Source organism: Coturnix japonica, chromosome 3, assembly GCF_001577835.2.
Source record: "Coturnix japonica isolate 7356 chromosome 3, Coturnix japonica 2.1, whole genome shotgun sequence".
In the NCBI taxonomy this organism is placed as follows: Eukaryota; Metazoa; Chordata; class Aves; order Galliformes; family Phasianidae; genus Coturnix; species Coturnix japonica.
The window spans coordinates 80,801,342-80,820,322 of record NC_029518.1 but is presented as its reverse complement, the minus strand read 5'-3'; the positions used below and the strand labels follow the sequence as shown (position 1 = coordinate 80,820,322).

Genomic DNA, 18,981 nt, shown 5'->3' with positions numbered 1-18,981 from the left:
TAAATGCTGTACAGTGTTTCTTTAACTCAGTCCTGTTTTGTTCTCCTTTAGAGTTCCTTTGCAAGGAATGCCCAAGAGTTCATATTTTCATTGATCGAATTGAACTGAAGGACATTCCAGAAGAGCAGATGTATATGAGAAGGTGGCTTCATGAACGCTTTGAAATAAAGGATAAGTGAGTAGCACTGAGCTGAACTTTATGTTTTAAGCGGCTTGTTTTCTTCATTGATGTCAATAGATATGTCTGTGATCTCTGTGTTACCGGCAGTACAGGCTGTAGGTCGCTCTGCAGACAAGTGGTGTTGGTACTCCTGTGCATGTTATTTGTAATGCTTCTGTGATTAATCTATAGGTTTTAGGCCTTTCTTAGAGCTGCAGAAGCATGTTCCAGACCAGACTCATACTCAGAGTTATACATAATTTATGTTCTTGAGACTGTCACGTACATCCAGCAGTGCAAGATTCTCAAGGCAGACAAGAAAAAAGAAATTGGCTCTAGCTTAGTAGTTAGCATTATGGCTGGGCCTTCCTAACCTTGGTAGATCTTGGTCCAGTCTCTTTTGTCAAAACTGTGTATGCATCTTCCATCAGGTAGTGACTGAATAAGAACAAAAGTAATCCACAGACACCTATGGTGTCACCTTTTCGTCATGTGTGTTTGGCTTCCACAATACCTTGTCCTGTAAGCCCTTGTTATTTATTAGTTTATTTCATGAAAATACTTTACATCCCACTTCAGTTCCTAATGACTAATCGTATGATATTTTATCTTAAGAAATTGCCCAGTACTCTTGGCTTATTTACTGAAACCTGAATTAAGAGGGTATTTTTCAACCTTTATATCCAATACTGAGATTGTTCCCTAAGGAAAATACACTTTTACTGCTCACAAGGCTTCAGGTTGTGTACTCTGATGCTTGATGTTACTTTTATACCACATTCTTAAAGCATACCAATTGGTTGAATGTGCTGCAAATGAGCTGCTACCTACTGTTAAACTGTTAGATAAGTAGCGTCATCAGTAGCATAAGTGTGACCATCTTCTTTTCTCTGTTCATAGGTTACTAATAGAGTTTTATGATGCAAAGGATTCTAAAAGAAGAAACAAGTTCCCTGGAAAAAGCGTTAATTCCAAATTAAGCCTCAAGAAAACGTTGCCATCTTTGCTGTTTCTGGGTGGCCTGACTGCCAGTATGCTTCTGACAGAATCTGGAAGGAAACTTTATGTAAAAACGTGGATCTACGGGACTTTAATTGGCTGCCTGTGGGTTAGCATTAAACCATAAGCAGCTGTTAGTCTCCACTCAGTGGGATGTGCTGTCTTTTCTTGCACAGTGCACCAACCTTTTTCCCGAATTTATAGTAAAAATGTGTAAATAAAGCCTTATCGACTGAACGTTGGAAATAATCAAATTTGTGACCTAAGCCTCCGTGTGGTTGGTCTGGGGAAAATCAATGTAGTTTTTCAAATTTGCTACTCATTTTTGCTGGAATAACGGTGGATAAACCGAGTCATATGATAAATGGCTTTCCCCATGAACTAACACCCGTCTCTATCCGCAGATGAAGTCTGAGCTATGTGTAAGGGTGTCTTAAGTGGACCTGTGAATGTATTTACAGAGATTAATTTAGGTTATATATTTATTCTTCTGATATTCATGTTGAATTTTCGTTACTCGTTGGTGCATTGCAGCAGCCCAGTTGCATCTGCCCCAGCTGTATCGCAAGTAAAATCAAAAACTTTTTATTTCCTCTGGAATTTTGCTTTTCAGTTTTAACTAAATGCCGTGTTCTCAGAAAGGGCCTGGAAAGCTGGCAAATGGTGAGACGCTGCCTAAAGCAGAATAAGACGTTCATGGGGAAGGAGAGCTCTGTTTATCTAGTGCATGATTTTTGATTCTCTTGCAGTATTAGCCGGTTATTTTACATATGCAAAACATTAAACCTTACTGAGCAAACAGCTTATTTTGCGCACCCCGTGTTTGTGCATAGAAGGAATGTGTGCAGTATAATGACATGGGTTTTTATTTTGTGGCCTAACCGGGCTGTACCTTCCTTGTGTCTGCGTTGCCCATAGCGTGTCGGGCCTTCCAGCTGGGCTCACGGAACCGCCATGTCCACGTGCCATAAGCAGCAGTGAGCGCTCACAGCTCCCTGCACCTCACCAGCGCTGGGTGTGAGCTGTGCCCTCTGGGTAACACACAGGCCCACAGTAGCTTCAGGAGCGTGGGTTATGGTAACAAGCAACCTTCAGGTGTCCCTGCAAAACACAAAGCACGTGCCTTTTCCCGCTAACCTGACATAGCCTGATGTCTCATAAGCTGGCACCCATCTCAGTGTTGTAGTATCACATTAGATTTCCAAGGCATCCCAGGCGATGCAGATTTCAGGGGGACTGAAGTTATAGGGTTGATGTACATGACTTGCACAATGGTCTAGGAGTGAAAGAAATGTGAATCCTTTCACCTGCCTGAAAATGTACTTCTAAAGGCAGAATCACCAAACCTTCACTACCAGAAAGCCTGCAATTGCTGTGGCTGGGATTTTTGTTGGGGAAATGCCATTTCCTGATATCAAGGGAATTGTCCATATGTACAGCATCAGGGTAGGAAAGAGGATGTATTTTAGCTCCTTTCACTAAAGAATCAGACTCCCTGTGTGAAAATGAAAGAAGTAGAGAATATTTTTGTATCATACGAGCAAGCTTTAAATGTGCACCTCTTTTTCACTTCAATATGATTTGTCTCGCATTTAAACCCACTGTGAATTAAGATATCTCTCTTAAGATGATAACTCCATTTTTCAGATTTCACTGTGTGCCAGTTAACTGGAGATACTGCTTCTACTGTGGACTTTGTTTCTTGTTGGCTTTTTCTTTTGTTTGATAGAATGATGACAGTTCCACCTTAAAATCATTCGGTACAGCTTTCAGGTTGCAGCTCCGTGTCCTTCCATAATGGATTTTGTCACTGGAGTTATTTATATCGGTGATTGATTCAGGATATGTTGATGAACCGTGTTAAAAACAATGACTCGGAACAATGTTGAAAAACAGTATTGTTATGAGGCTGTGAAACCAGAAGAAAAAAAAAAAGCCCTTTTATGTAACAGCCAAATGTGCTCACATGTAGCTCTTCCTATGCTCCGCTGACCATTGCCGGTGAGTGTAACCTGAAGGCAGTGTTATCGGGTTAGTTTGATTTCGAATCACGGAATGAAGTTTTACTCTCTCACGATTGAATTTCTTTGTAGCAGCTGAGAATAACGTCGAGCTGCACATCAGAAATGTGTGCAGACAGCTTAACTCATTAGTAGGAAAATAAATGCTGTTTTGGAGAGCCTAATTACCACAAAATACTGGACCTCTCTTACTGTTTACTTGTCAGGAATATAATTGACACAGTGCAACAAGCAGGATGTTTATTTTGAATGTTACTTTCTTCGTTACTCTTAGTTGTTTTGGTTTTTTTTTTCATTGCAATTAATTTATAAAGTTTTGAAACTGTAATTTGCTGATGTATTTGGCACTGGGAGTATCACATGCTATTTCTAAATATGCACTGATATTAACTTGAAATATTTCTTCATTAAAATAAGAAGAGCCGATGCTCATTCAACTTTTCTGTCCTGTCTGCGTGCTCCATTTTTTCTATGTTCTCATGTTTGCTACTTGGGTTAACAGGAACAGTTCACAGAAGAAGGTGGTGTGTGTGGTTTTGAGTCCTCAGTACAAGTGTTTGTATGAGAGGGAGCCAATGAAATGAATACAACTATGTCCTTTTCATCTTTTCTTTGCAGCTAAAATGTGTCAGAACTGCTTTGTGCTTTGGGTCCCAACTCAGTACAAGAAAGACATGGAGTACAAGAAAGACTCTTGGAATGAATCCTGAGGAAGGCCACTATGATGATCATAGGGCTGGAGCACCTCTCCTATGAGGAAAGGTTGAGGGAACTGGGCTTGTTTGGCTTGGAGAAGAGAAGGCTCTGGGGTGTCCTCATTGTGGCCTTCCACTACTTGAAGGGAGCGTATAAATAGGAGGGGGAACAGCTGTTTACAAGGGTGGATAGTGATAGGACAAGGGGAATGGTTTTAAACTGAGACAGAGGAGGTTCAGGTTAGATAATAGTAGAAGGTTTTTCACCCAGAGGTGAAAAAAGTGGAACAGGTTGCCCAAGGAGGTCGCGGATGCCCCATCCCTGGAGGCATTCAGGGCCAGGCTGGATGTGGCTCTGGGCAGCCTGGTCTGCTGGTTGGCGATCCTGCACATAGCAGGAGGTTGAAACTGGATGATCATTGTGGTCTTTTTCAACCCAGGCCATTCTATGATTCTATGATTCTAAACCTTTTGTATTCAACAGCACTCAGCAGCTGTTAGTTCCAGAATTTTACTCTTGTGCCTACTCCTGTGGAAGGAAATGGGCTAATAAGGAAACATTAACTGAAATAATGGAGAACATAAAAAGTCAAGTGAGACAGAAAACTACAGCAGTAAGTGATGCTGTGACAAAGAAATGACTGAGCAGGGCAGCAGGGGAAGATGGATTGGCAAAGAAGAGAAAGACCAGTCCAAATCAGACATTTCTGCAAAGCTCGGTGCTTAGACTGGCTTTGTGGCTACTCCAACCTACTGCAGCCTTTTGCTGTCTCCTCCAGAGTGTTATTTGATGTTTTTCTCCCTCCAGCAGAATGTAGCATACTGCTACAACTGTTGGCAGGAGAATATTTTTAGTACTTGAAAATTGGCCCCTGATTATTTTGGCATTTTAGACATAGACGATGTACTCACCTTGAGGGATGGACAGGTAACTATTTTAGGAGTGGATAATGAAGGGGACCAGGAGGAGGTTTGGGATTCAGGGATTAGGGCTGCTAAAAATGATGAAAGGCTTCTCCCCTCCCCGACCTCCAAACAAAAAACCCTTTTAATGGCACAAATTTCAGGTCAGCCATGCCTGAGAAAGCGATGGAAAAAACAGCTAATGGGTTCAAGATCTTGTCACCTTCTTTATAAAGTCTGTATAAAGGCTTTTCCATTGTAAATATGGATAGCAGTGGTTAGCTGTAGGTCAGCTTGGCTCTGATGACAAGACTTGGAACACGATGGGGTTTCTCTTGTCCTCATTCTTTTCACGTCCTTGTCTGTTTCATCAGCTTGAAGCTCTGTGGTCCCAGCAAAGGAGGTCTTAGTATTTACAGAGTTTGCTAAGCATAAAACAACGGGGTGGCGGGGGGGAGTTATTATAAGTTTGTATAATGGCAAAAATGCAAAACCACGACAGTCATACAACTGAAACAAAATACGTAATAATCCAATGAAGGAAAAGCAGCAGTAACCTAATGCAGAAAGATTAGGAACATCATCTCCAATCAGGCATAAATCACATGTGATCGATTCCAGGGATGGTCTGTTTTCCACATGGGGACAAATTTCCCTGTCACTGTAGTGAACGTTTCTCCTACCAGTCTTCTTTCAGTCCCAGATCTGTACCTCCACCCTTGCTTGATTGGTCTGGTGTTCTCCTAAGGAAGAGTCCCTCATGTGGTGCTCAGGGATATGATTTAGCAGAGGGTTGTTAGAGTTGGGTACTATGGTTAGGCTGTGGTTGGACTTGATGATCTTCGAGGTCTTTTCCAGCCTGGCTAATTCTATGATTCCATGATCACCAGAGTGTGACTTTTCAGACACTGCTGTGAATCTCAGGTTTCTTCCATTCTCCTCTCTGACCCGCAAGTATTTTCATACTTGTATTCAACTAGTTAAGGACTGTAGTGGGTGAGGAAAGCCTCTTGCTCCTTGTGAAGAGGCTGAGACATGTTGCTGGTGTCTGGGACCTGGATTTTCCTGTTTAGAGAGGTTTTTTGTAGGTCTGTAATGGATAAGCTGGATGGGTTTCTCCTCCGTTTCCATCGGAATGTGCTCTTCTATTGACAGGCAGTTTGCACAGCTGTAAGTAAATACACAGACTAGAAGCTACCCTTAAAAATGATGTTCCTGGCACATATTTGTAATATGAAAACTCTGTTAGTTACGCTTGTACAAACTGTGTTTCACAGCCATTCTGCTTCCCTTTTATCTTGTGTGGGAACTCGGCTTTCAAATGGCATTTTGATGCCTCGTGTTTGTCTTCCCTGCGTGACTAATTCAAACCAGAATTGCTTTAACCTGTTTGCCTCATTAGGAGACTAGCCCAAAGATAACACAGAGGAGACAGATGTCGAGAGGCAGAAGTTGCTGTCTGGCTGAATGGTGCCATCCCTAACTCCTGCCGCAGGGTAGAGGAGAGAGGAATGTCCAAATCCTCTGCCCTCTGCTCAGCCACTGGTCTGGGGTGTTTCTTTACCTGAAAATGAAGAGCCTAAGGACAAAGTAGAACCAGAGATTGCCCCTGTGTGTGCTGGTTGTTGTAGCCTGGAGGCTGTGGTTACAAAATGAGGAAAAGAGGGAAGGATTCTGTTTCGCCGTGGTGTTCATATCTGAACTTGAGCCAGAAGTGCACTCAGGTGGCCAGGAAGGCCACGGGCATCTGGGCTTGTATCAGAAGTAGTGCAGCCAACAGGAGCAGGGAAGGGATTGTCCCCTTGTACGCAGTACTGATGGGTTTGCAGCTCAGATATTGTGTTCAGTTTTGGGTCTGTCACCACAAGAAGAGCATTGAGTTGCTCAAGCATGTGCAGAGAAGAGCAATGAAGCTGGTGAAGGGACTAGGCAGGGAGAGGCTGGGGAACTGGGAGCGTTTAGTCTGCAGGAGAGGAGCCTGAGAGGGATACTATGTTATATTCTGCAGCTACTGAATGGAGTTTGCAGCTAGGAGGGTGTTGATCTCTTTTCCCAGATGGCAAGTGATAGGACCCAGAGAAGGGCCTCGAGTTGTCCTAGAGGAGGTTCACATAGAATATTGGGAAGGATTTCTTCATGGAGAAAGTGGTCACGCTTTGGAACGGGCTGCCCAGGGCAGTGGAGTCCCCCTCGCTGGAGGTATTTAAGAGAAGTGTGGATGTGATGTAGTGATGGGACTCAGTAGGTCAGGCTGATGGTAGGACCTGGTGATCTTGAAAACCTTTTCCAACCCAAGCGATTCTCTGTTTCTGTGATTTTTAGAGTGGGTTTGTTTGGAACAAAGCTGGCACCTCAAGGGCTCTAGCAGATGCTACCTTTGTCACCACTATGCCTGATTTGATCCCAGAGTTGCTGCATCAAGACCCTCCTTCCCCCATCTTCATTAGAGTCTCCCATGAAGGCTGAAATTGCCAAAGTGATTTTGCATTTCTGGATGCAGCAAGCCTCTGGCCTTGCATAGCTGTGCAGATGTTCCATCCAATTGGGACCACAGGGGAAACAGAGAGGGGAAAGTGAATTTGCATTTGGCAAGATGTGAGAGTTAACACTTTAATGATCTCAGAAAGTATCAAATGCTGTTCAACATCATTAGGCATAAATAAGAGTATATGCAGAGTTCTCAGGCCTGAAACTTGAACTTAAGGTATTAAGTTAAATTACTTTTCATTCTGTATGCATAATACTCCCTGGTTAAGATTTTTCACTTATGTTTTAGCAAGCATTGACATCCATATTCTAGGAGACACATTATTGGCATTGCCCTTATATTAGTTGGCTCTCATGTCTTTCAAAGTCCAATTTGATAATAAGAGTATTAAAATGTACTTGATAGCGTCAGTTGTATTCCTGTCCTGTGACAAGATAACAACAGATTCAAGGAGTTGCAATATCTAAAAAACACCCCATTCTGCACCACTGTGCTGGGGATCCCAAGTGGCTGCAGTCGCTCACTCGGCTGTGTCTGCTGTAGAAGGCAATAGGAACATGCACAGCACATCTACAACCTGTACAGAGGGACTCCTGGTAGAGCAAAAGTACTTCCCGGATCGTGTATCTTCATTGCATGTCATGGTTGTCCTATGAGCACTTCTGGGCTTTTTGGCAAAGCTTTGGAGCTTTTAAATACATTCACCATGATGGCATCAGGAGATGTATATTCTTCCTTTGTAACCAGGCTTACTTAATGCACATTCAGTAAGGTGTGGGGAGGCCGTCTGAGTGAGAACAGGGAGGAAGAAGTGAGGCCCCCTGCATCCTTCCCTGCACGTGGTCTCACAGCCTCCTTGCAGCCTTCCCCTTCCCTTCCCACTCCGATTCCCCTCAGCCTCCTCACATTCCTGCCTTTCCCAGCACTCTGCCAGGGCTCACATTATTCACTCCTTCAGGTTCAGTTCAGCCGATGTCTTCCCGTAGCCCAGATACAAGCAAGTTACAAGTCATAAAACAAAGAAGTCCCCACAACTTTGACTTCGAATGTTGGGATTTGGTAAGGACAGCCCTTCTTCAGCCCCAGCCCTGGAATGTGTCCCACAGCAAGGAACTCACCGGAGGATGAACCCGGCAAGCTCTCGCAGGCTCTGCCGAGCATGTCTGAGCGACAGCTGCTCTGGTTTTCTTCCAAAGCTTTACTGAACTGGCCAAATTGGGACAGACTTTCTACTGAGATTGCACAAAGTCCATCCCAGCAGTGAGGTTGCTCCTCTGCCCCATTCCAAGTCTCCCCCTTCCAACAGGAGGACTTCCAAAACAGCTTTTCAGGGGGGATTGCCAGAATACTGGAAGGGGAACAGGGGCTCTCCTTTGTGTTAAACCTGCCTATGATTAGGCAAAGGAAAAAGGATGCTCTCGGACATACTGAATTAGTTTTGATGAGAGCTCTGAAGAAAAGTCAGCAAACACATACTTGGAAAGGAAAGTTTTGCCACAAGTATTTTCTTACAGGACTGTAAGTATGTATGAATGTGCAAGTAAACAGTGTTGGGCTGTCCCCAGCACAGGCTGCAAATGTTACCTGCATTTCACCCTGCCTCAGCTTTGACCTTCTGGATAATTCAGACAGGAGGACTGATGTGGAATCAGCTGTGGTTGGGCCAGGTTTGGGTTCGGGCTTGGTTTTAACCAGGTCTCTTCAGCAAGTCCCTTCTGTTGCTGGCAGAGCTGAGAGTCTCCCATCTGCATTGGGAAGTTCGGTCATGGGAGACAGACCTGGTAATCCCAACATGTGCTGGTTACTTAAATCAGGTTATAAAGGTTTATGTAGACCAAAGGACTGAAGCGGAGAGCAGCTAAGCTATGTACAGAGCACTTCAGTGTGTGTCTCTCTCCCTTGTGTAAAATAAACACTGCATTTTCTCCATTGGGCATTAATTTCTGAGAGCAATTCCTGAGCACACCTCCATCACCAGAAGCACCAGTGTGTTTCTAAAGTGATGTTCAGGTCCTCCTGCCATCCAGGTGAGGTCAGCGCTAGAACTAGGTTGGTTGGCTGGTATTACTGACTTATGCCTGGGAGGTGTGATAGTCTGGTTATAAAATGCCTTAGAAACACGAGGCATGATGAAGGGGGGAAGAATACATCCTTTAACTAAAATGGTTCAGCTGTCTGCAGCGTGCAGGTTCTCAGCTATTCAGTAGCAGCAGGCACATACTCATACCCCCAGGCTCATGGGGCTCTTTTTGGGGGTCTCCACACCTTCCCCAGCTCCTCAGGCAGGCGGCCACAGCTGGAGCCTGCATATGTGTGCTGTGGGAGTGGGTGATGAGAGGCAGAGCTGTGAGGCCCCAGTGTTCTACCACGTCTCACATCCCTCTGTGCTGGCTCAGAGGGCCCCTGGCACCACCTGTGCTCTGAGAGGAGCCAAGGAGCAGCTCCCTACAGACAGTAAGGAGCAGTCTGTACAGGCTGAGAGGCTTGTTTGGTATTTGTTAGGATTGAATTCATTTGCAACAGCAGCAGCTCAGCCAGCATCAGTGTTTGGGCCCAGCTGACCCCTGCAGTTCTTCCATGGGTAAATGTCAGCACCATTCCCACTTACCAACAAGGATTGCTGTGGAATCAGCAGTTTGGGCCAGGCATGGATCAAGGGTGGGTCGTGTTTTAACCAAGTCCCTGCAGCGTGTCCGTTTTGTTGCTGGATGGAGCTGTAAGGCCTGAACCATCAGCACCACACATAGAGAGTGGGAGGGCTGGCAGGGTACGGCCGTGAGAGCCCAGGAACCGCAGCGTAAGAACAGGGAAGGAGTCAGAAAAGTGGGCAGCAATGAACACAGAGTGCATTAGAGAACCTTTGATGCCCGTCGCTGCAGCGTGGTTCTGCAAACGGCACATGCGAGCATCTACCACCACCTCGTGGTGAGCAGCCAGACATCAGCGCTCACTGTGTGAGCAGTGCCTCCTTCAGCCATGTGGGACTGTCAGTTGGATCTTGGGTTCAATGTACTGACCCACCAAGGGTCTGTAGGAGTAAACTACACATTCCCTTGGTCTTCTGCTTTTCAGCAAAGCCAAGGAAAGGAGAAGAGGTCCTCATACTCTGCCTTTCATCTCCTCTGTTACTTTGAGCGCTCACCAGCGTGGGCTGTTCTGTCTCTGGAGGCCATGCCAAGCTTCCTGCATTCCTCCTCTCCCTGCTTGGCTGTCCAGTCTAGGGAGAGGGTGTCTGAAGTCTGTGGGCAGTGATTAGCTGACCTCCAGCTACAGCCCAGCAGACAAAGCTCTTGGCATCACGCTGATCTCAGATAACTCAAGACAGCCCCGATACTCACAGCTACAGCTGGCCTGGGCTCCTTCATCTCCTCCAAAGCAGCCTCTGCTCCACCCTGTGGGGGCTGCTCAAAGCAATAGCAGAGCTGCCAAAGCACTTCACCCAAGCAACTGCAGCACGTGCGTGGTTTGTATTTGGTGCTTCAATGTCCTCACACAGGGTGTCCTGCCCTCCTCCCTTTGGGGCATGGCTTTGGGGAGAGATCTGCCCTTCTGTAAGGTCGACTTTCTCCACCTCTGTTTTCTTGATATACAGCTGAGGAGAACAACAGAAGCTGTTATATTTAGCAACGTTCCCACAGTAAAGATTGATCATGTTGGGCAGCGTCTGATGCACTTCATCTAAATGTCATGCTGTGATCCAGGAATTTCCATTGCCCAAGCAAACAAGAAGGGCAGGAAGAGTAATTATGAGCCTGCTTTTAGAAGTAAAACCCTACACCATGGTTGGGCTAATCACGCTGGAAGCTCTGCTTCTGTCTTACTTTGGAAAGTTCTAAAATGCACCATGTGCTAATATAGATACACCCTCAACATTCACTGCCACTTCCAAAGCTGCAGGTTCTGCACAGGACGTGGCCACAGCCTGAGGTTTTCCCCAGGTTCAGATAGAATCACAGAATTACTCAGGTTGGAAAAGACCTTGAAGATCATCAGGTCCAACTGCAGCCTAACCAGTACCCCAGAGACAACTGCTTCTGTCCAGTTTTCAACAGACTTACACTAAATCTTGGAGTCATTGCATTGCTGCGAGCTTTATTTCTCCCCTCAGCTCGCTCTCTGCGGTGTTAATGACCTCTTCAACATTCCTAGCGCTTAATTTCCCATGCAGAGTGATGCGTGATGAGACTGGGGCTGGATTATGTTACATTCTAACAACATTTCTCAAACTGATAAAAGGAAATACCTGCAGCAGGGCCAGAACGTCCAAGGCATCCTGGGGTGTGTTCAGCATCCCGGCTTTGCACAGCTTTGCACTTTGCTGTCTGGGCGGCCATGCTCAAAGGAAACTGCAGGGCAACAAAGGGAGGGATTTGTTTCTTCTCATGGTGGAGGACCAGGTGCTACAGCAGAGCCAGGTTTGGTGTTGCAGTGAAGGGCCTGAGTTCCCTTCACTTCATGTCCCTCCTAGACGCCTACCTGTGCGACGTGGTGTAGGGAACCTGCTTTGGCAGGGGGGACTCGATGATCTCTAGAGGTTCCTTCCAACCCCTACAATTCTGTGATTCTGTGATTCTCAGTGAGCTGTGGAGGGACAAATAAATGGGGAAGATGTAAAAGCCTCTCAAAAAACAACAGCGTTTATAACGTCTGTGTTAGCTGACACGCTTACTGCACCCTAAAACCTGCTTTGCCTCCACACAGTGTCCTTATCTTCAGGATATTCCACGTGCTTTGCTGCATGCAGAGAACATAACTCACATTGCCAACAGCTCGGTTTATGTTTGGTCACTGTTAAAAGCCATGGGAAGCCAATAAAAAGGCATCAGTGGCTCTGAAAAGCTCTCTGCTCTGCAGGCAGTTGGATGGGATGACCTTGAGAGCTCCCCCATTGCTGGTTGCTGCAGTAATCATTGCTGCTGAGAAAATGAGCCTGAACAAAACGAATTCAGCACACGGTTTCACTGCATTTTTCTGTGCTTGTTTTAACTGACAGCCTCCCACACTCTCAGCTTTCAACTTTGTTTCTCTGCCGTTCAGTTGTCCTAGAGGTTTCCAGCCTCCCCACTCTCTGCTGCCTCCCCTCTTTCTGCTCCCTTCCCTCCTCGCAGTCTCTGGATTGCAGTTCTCTGGGCCAGACACCCAGTGTATCTCCATGTGTTATTTCCTGGTAACCCAGTCTTCCTCACTGCATTTCTTGCTCTCACCCCAATCCTGCCCTCTGTACTGTTTTATTTTGCTCCATTCTGGGCTGCCCTTCTCCCCATCTGTTTTTGCCCCCTGCTTTTGTATTCTGGCTTGGATATCATTAGTTGGCCTCGTTCTTTGTTCTTGCATTTAAGAATAACTGCATTTCTCAAACCTTCTCTATTATGGCCTCATCATCACTTACACTCCATCGATTTCATTGATTTCAGCAGCACCAGGAAGAGTAAGACATTGTGGTACTGGGAAGAGACCAGGGCCCACACGATGCAGAATGGCAAAACACAAAAGGGAAAACCTAAGTTAATCGTGTTCCCATGCTGCACAGGGCAAGCTCTGCCTGCAGTGTGGAAAAGAAGGACCTGCTGAACCACATGGGGTGTCCCAGCTCAACCAGAGCAGCAGACCCCAGGGAAGGCAGCGTGGCCATGCACTGCATCTCAGACAGCCTCCGGATGCTGGGGAAGTGCAGAGCACAGCTGTCCCCAGCGATGTGAGAGCTAAGAGGACCTCACTGCGCACTTCAATGCGCCCCTAATTACTGTAAACATTCAAATTGCTTTAAAAAAAAAATCAAAATGCTCTAGGAATGAGAAAAGGGTTTGGAGGAAGTGGTGAAAATGTGGAAGTGTGGTCAGTCACGTCCTTAGAAGTTGCGTGATATTGCAGATCTCTCAGAAATGCTGTACCAGAAGTTGTCTTGACAACATTCCCAGTAATACAGCACTTGCATGTGTTTTACAGAGCAGATTATAGTGGAGATATGAATATGCTATCCCTTAAATTGAATTGCCATCCCTTTTACTGAAGAGCCTGGCTTCAGGAGAAAGTATGGGGCAAGGGAAGTACCAGTTGATGAGGGAGAAATAGATGTGGAGAGAGGTGAGATAAGGGTTCCCACCTAAAGAAGAAAAGAGGTTGGTTGGGATGTGAGTTATAGAGACCTGAGAAGAGGGTAGGCAGACTCTTGAACTGAGGTCAGGCTGCTAACAGGGGAGGTATACATGGGGTTGACATCCTTGTGTAGAGGTATAAAATCATGTTAAAGGAAAGAAGAAGCTGGAATTATCTTCTTTAGTGCTGTGTACAGCTCATACCAGGTGTATTTGGAGTCACTGCTGAAAAGCTTTTTCTGCCTTTTACCTTGGTCTTTCTCTAAAGCCTGAGCAGGCCAGAAAGATAGAGCCCCACCACAGGACTCTTTTCATGTTGTCTCACTTTTTCTCCCTGGGATCTGTTTTGTTCTAAGCTTTGTGCTCTTACATGTTCCAGCTGTGATGATTTTTATCAGGCTTCTATCATGCAGGAAGCCTGATGCCCCATCAGCCTTTCAACTGCGGACTGTTTAATCAGGTGCACAGAGGTAGGCAGGGAGAATTCAAATAATGCTCTATCCATACAATAGCTATTTTCCCCTCTATCTTCCAACTCCAGAACAAGAAGAAAAAGATGTTGTTTCCCATCTTTGCTTCTGAAAGCCCGACTTTTCAAACAGCCTTTTGATCTGCTTTCCACTGACTGCCAAGGCAACGGGCTCCCAGCCTGCGTACAAAGGGCACTTGTTCTCCATGTCCTGCTCAGTTCATTAAACTTCAGGGCCTAATTCATTGCTGTTGTTCATTTCACGTTGAGAAACTTTACTGCTGTCAGGTTTATAATGCTTCTGTGCCATTTTGGGTAAAGTTTCATTTCTGCTTTTCAAAGCAGCATGTAAAAGCATAGAGAAGTAGGCCTCTGGAATTAATTTCCTAATCAGTAACTTGTATCAAGAGATCCATAGCTCAATGACTACAACACAACCCAAAGCATGTCTCAAGAAAACCAAAGAATTGACCATGAGAGCAATGAGAGAAACTGGGCAGATAAACACAGTGGTCTTGGCGATGTAAAAGCTGCGTGGATGTGAGATGTCTGCATTTGATTACTTTAAAGAAATCCATTCCTCTCCTCTCATCTCTCCTTTGCTCAGACTATGGCAAGGGAGAAAATTCATCCCTGCTGTAAATCCTACTGAAGTCATCTTGATATTGTTGGTTTTTGTTTTAGTGCTCGCTGCTGTGCATTTTGTATTTATACAAAGAAATAGCATAAAGGGGAAAAAACAGAGAATGAGAATAATTAGGCAAAGTTACAATAACAAATGAGTTACCAAGAAAAGATTAAAGCAAGAAACAAAAAGTTACAGCTCAGCATGGTGTCAAACACATGGAAAAGTGGCGTTTTATCTTTAACTCTCCTTTTCCCTCTGCCTGTACATTTGTCTTGTTAGACAGCTTGTCATCAGCTTGTTGTCCCACATCAGTTTGATACATCTAAATCTTAAAAACTGAAAATGGAGGAGAGATGAAACCTTGCTTTTAAACAAGGTGATATGTTTTACCTACAACGTGTTAATTCCAATGAACAAACATATAAGATATGTTTGTTTAAGACCTTGACTGAGATTCTTCCCCAAACAAGTCATGCTTACTGTCACTGCACTTCACATCTGCCTGCCTTTCTTCTTGCTTTTTGTTTTCTGGAATCCTTTCAATGATGGTCTGTCCTGCGGCACAACTTCAGTGGAAATGTTGTCTTCCTCTCATAATGAGTAGCTGGAGAAAGCACATGAGTATGGATCTCCCTCTTCCCGGACCTCTGCTTTAATACTGAATTCCCCTCCTATAAAATTCCATATTTTTTTTTCACGTTATCATCTCCTCAATGCATGAGTTTCTCAAGGAAAGGGAATTTATGCCTTTTTCTGCAGCTCCTGCTCTTGCTGAGCCAAATGCTAAAGCTGCTCAGCTTTGCCAAGGCTTTACATAAATACCCCTATATATATATATATGCATATATATGCATGTATGTGTTTGTGCTTGTAGGTACATACATATACGCCTGTATATTGGTAATGCTTTCATATAAATAACACTATGATCCTGTTGAATCTTCCAAAGTTAGGGAAAGAGAAAGAGTAATTTTCAAAAAGGAAACCTCATTTTGACACATCTAAATCTTTACACCTCAGTTTTAGAAGAAGTAATAGAAGTGCTGTGTCCTAATGTTGCGAAGCTCTTGTAATAAGAAACATAAAACAGCAACACTGCACTCAGTGCTTGGTGCAATGGCACCATTGCAATTATTAGTCAAGGTATTTGTAGGGCAGACCTGCTCTGCATAAGCACACAGAAGCAGTCGGGGACAGGTGTAAACAGAAGAGTCCAGTTAGAGTCCTGTCACCTACATGCCAAACGCTCCTGTTTTCTCCCTGGGGTAAAATTCCTCTGTTGTCTGGTTACAGCTGTGTTTGTGAACCCAGCAAAGGGCATCAACCCTGATAAATGCATCAAAGTGCATCAGAGACAAAGCTCAAAATACGGATGTTGGTGGCAATACAGAGATAACAAAAGTAGATGTGTACCCAGCTCGCTGAAGGGGAAATACATTTGTATAAACACTGCACTTTCCTTTGAACATACGGTGGCCATTGAATCATGTAATAGACTTGTTTAGGAATTCTCCAGCCTGCTGAGACATCAGTCACTGAAGGTGTGGAGTTTGAGTTACACTAGTTTTCATCATTACCACCAATGGAATAATTGTTTGGAGCAATTTTCACCTTCGGCTCCCCTGCAGCAGATAACCCATTCCATCCACTCTGACTGATGGGATAAATCAGCAGAGTAACCTGTCTCCACTAAGGAAGAAGCCTGAGCAACTAGCAGCAAGTCAGTGAGATGAACCATGTATGTGCCATCTTTGTATTTTAATTGCAATTCTGTAAAGTGATGTTCATGCTTTCTTGTTCTTCACACTTCTCTGAACTGTACGTAATTACTAAGGTGCTCTGTCTGATGCCTAGCGTAACAATAGCTGACATATTTTTAAGCCTCCCATATGCATCATGCTACCGCTATTCAAGACAAAGGGATGGAAGACAGAGTTTCTAGAGGAAATTAGTTTTGAGCACCTGCACACAAATCAAAAACCTTACACAGAAGAGGCACGAAGGGAAAAATAAGGCAGTGAATTTCCATAATTTCTAATTCTCTCAACCGTCTGAACTGCTGCCAGCTTCATAACTAGATTGCCATATTTCTTGTTTTGCTGTTTTTAACGGGAGATAATTATAGCTCATTGTTCCACAGCTCGCTGTGTAAAATGCTGAGCAGTACTTCTGTCCATTCTCCTTAGCTCTGAGAAATCTTAACTACTTTTGACTCTTGTGTCCCAGATAACCACTACTTAGTAGTTAAAAGTTCATTAAAATGAGGCCAAACATAGATGAAAATGCCAACAAAAACATGCCTGAAGATATAGATGACTGTCATGGCATTGCCAATAGAAACACATTTTCTCACACTGTATTTTTAAACGTATCTAATGAATATTTTATAAACTTTAAGTCTATTTGATGAAACTGACTTTCTGCAGAGTAATTGGCCTAAGGATGGGAAATCTAAAGATGTAAATGATACTCTGAAGCAGAAGATGCATTCTGCAAATATCCATGTGTGTTTCTTTCGTGACCTAGGGTTCAAACTTCTTGACTGTTTTGCTCCGTATGGAAATAAGCTTAACCTACAAAGCACAATTAAAATGGAGATGGAAAAATCATGTTTGAGTTGCACTCCTGCACTTTCCACAATCAGGAAAGCAACGGATCCCTTGGGCTTCCTCCTTTGGCTGTGAAGGCAAATGGCAAACTAGTGTTTCCAAAACATTTCTCTGCTATTCCATGACATCGATTAGCTCAATGAAAGGAGATCCCTTTTTCCATTCTTATAAGTCAAACCCAAATTGAAAAGCACAACTTTAGAAAACATTCTCTTAGAAGAGTTTCCTCAATTCCTTTTTTTCTTTGGAGGTTTCCCACACTTGAAAGGATGCTTGGAGCATCCCTTCTTCCAGCCAGAACTTTGCTCCAGCTTTTTTATTCTTGGATTGGTAGGAAGAAATCAGCACTTTTCTCACTAGCGGGAAAACAGAGTGGGTGAATAGGGTGCCAGAATCTTAGACTGGGACAGAGATTCATCACTGCCAGATGGGACAAAGGTCAAATAATTTCTTACTAGACAAATAATTTCTTATTTAATTTCTTACTTAAAACAGCAAAGAGCACTTGAAGGCCCAAGAATTAACGAGGCTTTATCAGTCTCAAAAACAGATTGGCCAATCTTTCCTTATCACATTTTCATTAACATTCGGGTGCAAATGTTTTAAAGCCTCTTCAGTCCAGAATGAAACCAGGATTCCTATCCACCTCACGGCAATAAAATCTAACTTCCTATACTTAAAACTAACTCTAATACACTGAGCACTTATTACCAACCTTTGTGTTTTGTGCCAATGGTGGAATTAGCCTCAGAAGTGGCAAAGAAGAGGATGAAAACTTCATGGAGTAATAACAGCACACACCCACGTATCAGTAGGCACAGCTTACAGGCCAACATGTTTGTCATGCATACTTTCGCTATCGCCTGAAATAATTGCTCAAAGCACGAAGTAGAGAAATTTTAGGAAAGATATGGTGCCTACCTTCTCTGCTTGGGCACTGGCTGGCATGAAGAGGATACAGATAACTGGAGGTACGACTATCTGTTATGATGGGAACCATTTTCTATTTGCCAGAGGCAGCAGAAATCCCCACACAAACTGTTGTTCCCTCATTCCAAACAGTTTACAGCATTGTTTGTTATGTATTCCAATGAGAATACAACATCATCACAATGAGGTTCTTTTCACCTCTCCTTGGACAACTTCCTTTATTGTTTTTTCGGAGCATTAGGGACTCTGAGACCCTGGAGTGTGTCCAGAGAGGAGCAATGGAGCTGAGAAGGGCCTGGAGCTCAGTGGGGTCCTATGGGGGTGACCAAGGGGACGGCAGGCAGCCAGTTTTCCCTGTTTTTCTCTCTGGATCCATCCCCGCCTCAATGGGGCCATCAAACCCTTTTGCTGCAGAACCCGCAGGCACTTCACCTTGAAGGATCATTACCTACATTGAAACTACTGTTACATGCAGGCGCACAGGAGTGCCCTGGTTTTCACAGGCTCTGGGCAGAGACGTTCAGGTCTGGAGGCGTTTGGGGCATCACTAATTGAGCTGCAAAATGAGCTTATAGCTCCTGACTCCTCCCATCCAGAAATATCGCTCCTATATCGGCCCGCGCTGCCGGAGCTCACGGGACTCGGCTCCCCGCCGCCGGGATCGGGTGGTGCGTGCGGGGCTGGGGGTCAGGTCGGGTCGGGTTGGGTCACAGAATCACAGAATCACAGAATCACAGAATCACAGAATCACAGAATCACAGAATCACAGAATGGTGAGAGACACGCGACAGTTTTCTACTGTTCTATAGACTTGTAAATTTAAGAGAAGCAAATCTTCTACGGTCGAGACCTTTCTGAAGGTCACTTTGCTTTTGTTTTTTAACTTTCATTTTTATTCATTTCAATGCAATCTTGTAAGTTTGGTTTTTTTTTTTGTATGAACTTTTGTTATATAATTGTGTCCAATTATTTTCATAGATCTGA

The 18,981-nt window shown here is 44.3% G+C and overlaps 1 protein-coding gene across 1 annotated transcript in view; it reads left to right on the top strand.

Moving 5' to 3' along the window:
• Nucleotides 1-3,623, top strand: part of AGPAT5 (1-acylglycerol-3-phosphate O-acyltransferase 5) — a 54,006-nt gene extending 50,383 nt beyond the window's left edge. Inside the window, exons 7-8 of the mRNA XM_015859300.1 lie at nucleotides 52-175; nucleotides 1,061-3,623. Coding sequence (XP_015714786.1) covers nucleotides 52-175; nucleotides 1,061-1,286 — 350 coding nt within the window. The 3' untranslated portion in view covers nucleotides 1,287-3,623. The remainder of the gene's footprint in view (nucleotides 1-51; nucleotides 176-1,060) is intronic.
• The last annotated feature ends 15,358 nt before the right edge of the window (nucleotides 3,624-18,981 follow it).